General features: G+C 41.5%; 1 protein-coding gene across 1 annotated transcript; it reads right to left on the reverse strand.

The window, feature by feature from the left end:
• Window positions 1–2,640: 2,640 nt before the first annotated feature.
• On the reverse strand, window positions 2,641–3,621 carry LOC128847980 (olfactory receptor 6N1-like). The gene has a single exon (XM_054047697.1). The coding sequence runs from the start codon at window positions 3,619–3,621 to the stop codon at window positions 2,641–2,643; it is 981 nt and encodes a 326-aa protein (XP_053903672.1).
• Between the last annotated feature and the right edge of the window lie 1,167 nt (window positions 3,622–4,788).

Below are 4,788 nucleotides of genomic sequence, written 5' to 3' on the forward strand. Positions count from 1 at the left end.
GATATGAAGGTCTGGTTCTAAGTTCTAAGTTCAGTTTATTTCGCACATTAGTTTTAATGGCTGTCATAGCTGAAAAAGATGCCTCACAAAGTGATAAACCAAGATTTTCAGACATAATGAAGCATATTCAATCACATTGCTCTCACTAAAATATTATTAATAATAATATTTTTGTGAGAGCAAAAAAGTTTTATGTACAGTTAATAAATAAAATAAAATATTTAAGAAATATTGTTTATTTCATTTTTATCTCATCCTTTTTTAATTTATATTTTTGCATGTTTTATAATGTACATAATATATTAGTACAGTAGTACATGTATCTAATTTATACATAAATAAATATACATATATTGGGGGTGCGTGCTCAAAACATTTTTACTGATAGGGGTGCACGATCAAAAGAGTTTGGAGACCAATGCTCTAGTGGATTCTTCTTGCTATAGCTGTCTCTTTCCCATTTTTGACTCATGTAACCTGGTGGACATTATTTAGTATAACAGCCCATAATTCACTCCATAATATCTGCTAGTATCCACAGTTCATTTCATAGCATAAAGCTCCTTTGCTCTTCAATGCTCTCTCCTCACCACTTATACACCGTTATACAGCTTCACCTCCCTATACACTTCCCAATGTTGGTCATTTGGGAACATAATTTCTGCTTTCTTGCCCTTCCACTTTGGCTTCTGTCCATTGACTGCATCATTCCCATCCCTCGTCCCTCTAGTGGCCCTACACAGAATAACTGCATCTTTCCTCATTTCTTACCTATTGCTAGGTGTGCGGAGTTTGAAATGATAACCATTGGGAACCAAATCATACAACAGCATGATTGCAACATTAGTGGCTACAACTACACATACAACATAAGCGAGTCTCAAAGGTTTAGCAGGGGTTTATCATTAATCAATGCATTTCTGTTGCTGCAGAGTCTGTTTCCAATGGAAATACATAGATTGAAGCCACAGTGACAGAGGCCGAGTGGCTCTCCAGGCTGAGATTCTAGGTGAAATATAAGGGCGTTAGGCACCCAAAGCCTTTTAAAATGGGAGATGGACACTAAACTCTGTTAGGTCACTTGGGAAATTCTTTTTGCGGTGCTGAAGTGGTACAGTTCTCACTAGTGCCCAAATCCCCTGCGTCTGGCCAAATCCTGACATGCTCACAGAGGCTGAGCCAGCACTGCCATATTTAGCACCACAGCAGTTCTGCTCGTTGCTAGGTGGTAGCCACTTCCCCTCACCCTAGGTTACGTCATGCCCTGAGGAGCGCCCCTGCATGCTATCCAAGACATCTGGGGCTGGCAGGACACTGTGTCATGAGAACGAGCCCTCTCAGGATGTGCGCTTGTTGCAGTGATTTTTGGAGACACTCATTGTAACAGTTCCCATCCCTTTGAACTGCTCTGCGCAGTTGGTGCCAGCAGAGCAGCTGGTGCTCTGCAGGGCCTCATGCAGAGTCCCTTGTCAGTAACCATTTGACAGACCTGACCCCAGAAATTGCCTCAGTTCTACGGGTGCCCTGGAAAACTCCCACTTGGATCTGAACAGTCCCAGTATATCCGGCTTGTGAGTCTAGCTCTTTGTTTGCCCATCCATCCTGCCTCCAAGGGCCCTGTGAGCCTGGTGTTGTGGCTTTGCTGGAGCTGGTCACAGCCAGGTTTAGTTCAGAAAAGAGCTATAAAGCTATTCTCAGTGAAGTGTCCAGAGGTCATTGCTGGGGCCTGGCTGTTCATGAAAGGATAGTGGACATGCACCAGCCCTTTTAATCTGAGCAGATTCCCCAAGCATTTTAGACAAACTAACTGGTTAAGATTAAACATTAAAATAAGTTTATTAACTCCAGAAAGGTAGTTACCTAACACTTATGATCACTTAAAATCTATCTCTGAACTTTATGCCTTAGAAATAAAGTTTAGGATTTAGAATGCGTGTTTACTTTTTATCAGACTCAGTAAGATTTGAATCAAAAAGCTTTTCACACCCCACTGCATGTTGCAGCCAGGTTACAGTTCTTCTCAGCCTGGGACCAACCTCCCCTGTGCAAAGCCTTTGTCTTCCCAGCATTCTTGTTGCCTCCGGAATAGGTTTGGGAGGAGAGAGGTGGTCTGATGATGCCACTGTACCTTATTTTATACTCTCAATTCATGTCCCTGGAAAAATACTGGCCGAAACATGTCCTGGTGGGACTTGATAAGTCAGAGAGTTGAGCAATTCCCATTCTGTGGTGCTTGCGCAACTACCTGTTACAGAATTGTAGACCTCTTTTTTAAAATTCCCCGACTGGTCAATCGTTGGTGATGGTCATTTAACGCTCGCCTGGGTGTGGGTCAGCTCCTATGTTGTCACTGGGGAACTAACAGTAGGCAACTCCCAGACTTCCAACATATTTCTATAACAACCATATAACCAAAATCTCATAACTCCATATAAAATGATGATATACATATTTTGACAGAGCAATGAGTTTCAACAAATAATGACCTTTCATATGATACCTTACAAGGAATGCTTTTTATAAAATATCACAACCAAATACAAAAAAAAATGAATATGAGGGTTACAGGGTGCTATTTTGAGGTACAGTGCATCACAGACTGATTGCTTCATTCACCCAGGCAGCTTTCAAAACCTCAGGCTAAATTATTATCTTAGAGTCTCTACATGTTTTTTTTTTGTGAAAGCCGCATTTACTGACTGCTTTCCTCAAGGCTTCCTTGACCTCTCTGTTTCTCAAACTGTAGATGAGGGGGTTTACCAGGGGAGTTAGGACCGTGAAGCAAAGAGAGAGCACTTTCTTCAGATCTCTGAGTGTATCACCTTTCGGTAGCATGTAGACAATGAATATGGTTCCATAGAAAATTGTCACCACAGTGAGGTGAGAGGAGCAGGTGTAAAAGGCCTTTTGTCTCCCAGTGGTGGAAGGGATTCTCAGGGTACTGGCAAGGATAAACACGTAGGAAGTCAGGGTTAGTAGGAATGGAGGCAGGGTGAATACGGAGACTATTATGAAATCCACCAATATGCTCAGGTGTATGTCACTGCAGGAGAGTTCCATCAGTGGGATGGGATCACAATAGAAATGGTCAATTTCATTTGGGCCACAGAATATTAGCTGTGATATGAATAATATAAAGACTGTACTGGCCAAACAACCATTTAACCATGACCCAGCAGCCAGCTGGAGGCGAAACCTGTTATTCATAAGAGTTGAATAGTGCAGGGGTTTACATATCGCTAAATACCGATCATAGGACATCGCTGCTAGGAGATAGCATTCCGTAGCAGCCAGAGAACCAGAGAAATACAGTTGTGTGATGCAGCCATTGACTGAGATGGTTCTGTCCCCAGTCAGGAGACTGGCCAGTAACCTGGGCAGGAATGCCGAGGTATAGCAGGTCTCCAAGTAGGACAAGTTGCCCAGGAAGAAGTACATGGGGGTGTGAAGGTGCTGATCTGTCACAACAAGCACCACGATGAGAGTGTTCCCAGCCACGGTTGCAATATAGATCAGTAGGAACATTAGAAAAAGAAGAATTTGAAGGTCAGGGAGATCCCCGAATCCCAGAAGGATCAATTCTGTGATGGTCGTTTGGTTTTTCCAACCTGTGTCTGCCATGGGTTGAGTCTAGGAACAAAAAACAAACTGGGCAATTGAATTGGAAGAACATAGCATTAAAAGTTAATTAAGTCTTGTGAATTAATACCATAAATATTCAGAAAATTCCCTTCCTCTCCTGGTTACATGCTGAAATTTTAAGGTTAAATGTAGACTTCAGAGCTAAGTGCCAGGAGTCTCGGTCCAAGGAGAGAACACTGATACTCATGTAGACCTCCCTCTGCTATATCAGAGCAATGACTAATATTACTGCCCATATCTCTGTTACAGAATTGGTCTGATCTGTCATATCAGAACTTGGCTATCTATCATATCCCATCTTGTGAAATACCAGAACTTAACTATGATGCTTAAGTTCTGTATTTCACTTCTGTCAATAGCAAGAATCATGCCGTGTCTTAGGAGTCAAAACGAACATCAACTAAAAAAAAAGTACATCAACTAAAATCTTGGACTGAGATTTTTCAATTCAGTCTAGTATCCTAGGCACTGATCTCTTGTTAGAATTAATGGAAATTAATCTATCCATATGGAAGAATGTGCCTCTGGCGGGACACTACTGAGAGTATCAATTCAGGACAAATTGCTTTGAGCAGGGCAGTTACAGGTCAAAGATGGAGTTCCTTTACTATTAAGGCATGCCAAACCAGCCAAACAGAGAGGACTTTGATTTTACCTCACTCGCTAACCATAAGTCACACAAGCAATTCCCTTAGACACTCCAATTTCCCAATATCACCACCAGCATCACTCTTTATGTGGATGACTGATTATGAAAACCAATATTCCAGTAAACGAAGAAAGGTTGTCCCAATCCCAATTGACCAAGTCCCAGACCAGGTCAATATACAAATCAGATCTTACCCACAAATCACGCTCTTGCCAATCCTTTAGAATCTAAAATCTAAAGATATATTCATAAAAAGAAAGAAATATAGATGAGAGCTAAATTGGTTAAATAGAATCAATGACATACAGTAATGGCAACATTCATGGTTCAGGCTTGTAGCAGTGATGGAATAAACTGGAGATTCAAATCAAGTCTCTGGAGTATATCAACAGCTTGGATGGGTCATTCAGTCCTTATTTCAGAGCTTCAGTTTCTAGCAAATTTCCTCCAGACGTAAGAAGCAGGATTGAAGACAAAATGGAGATGATGCAGCTTCC

The sequence above is a fragment of the Malaclemys terrapin genome, chromosome 13 (genome assembly GCF_027887155.1).
Source record: "Malaclemys terrapin pileata isolate rMalTer1 chromosome 13, rMalTer1.hap1, whole genome shotgun sequence".
Lineage (NCBI taxonomy): Eukaryota > Metazoa > Chordata > Testudines > Emydidae > Malaclemys > Malaclemys terrapin.

Bases quoted from the DNA above. Each gene is read 5' to 3' on its own strand.
- LOC128847980 (XM_054047697.1), bottom strand. From the start codon at position 3,621: ATGGCAGACACAGGTTGGAAAAACCAAACGACCATCACAGAATTGATC.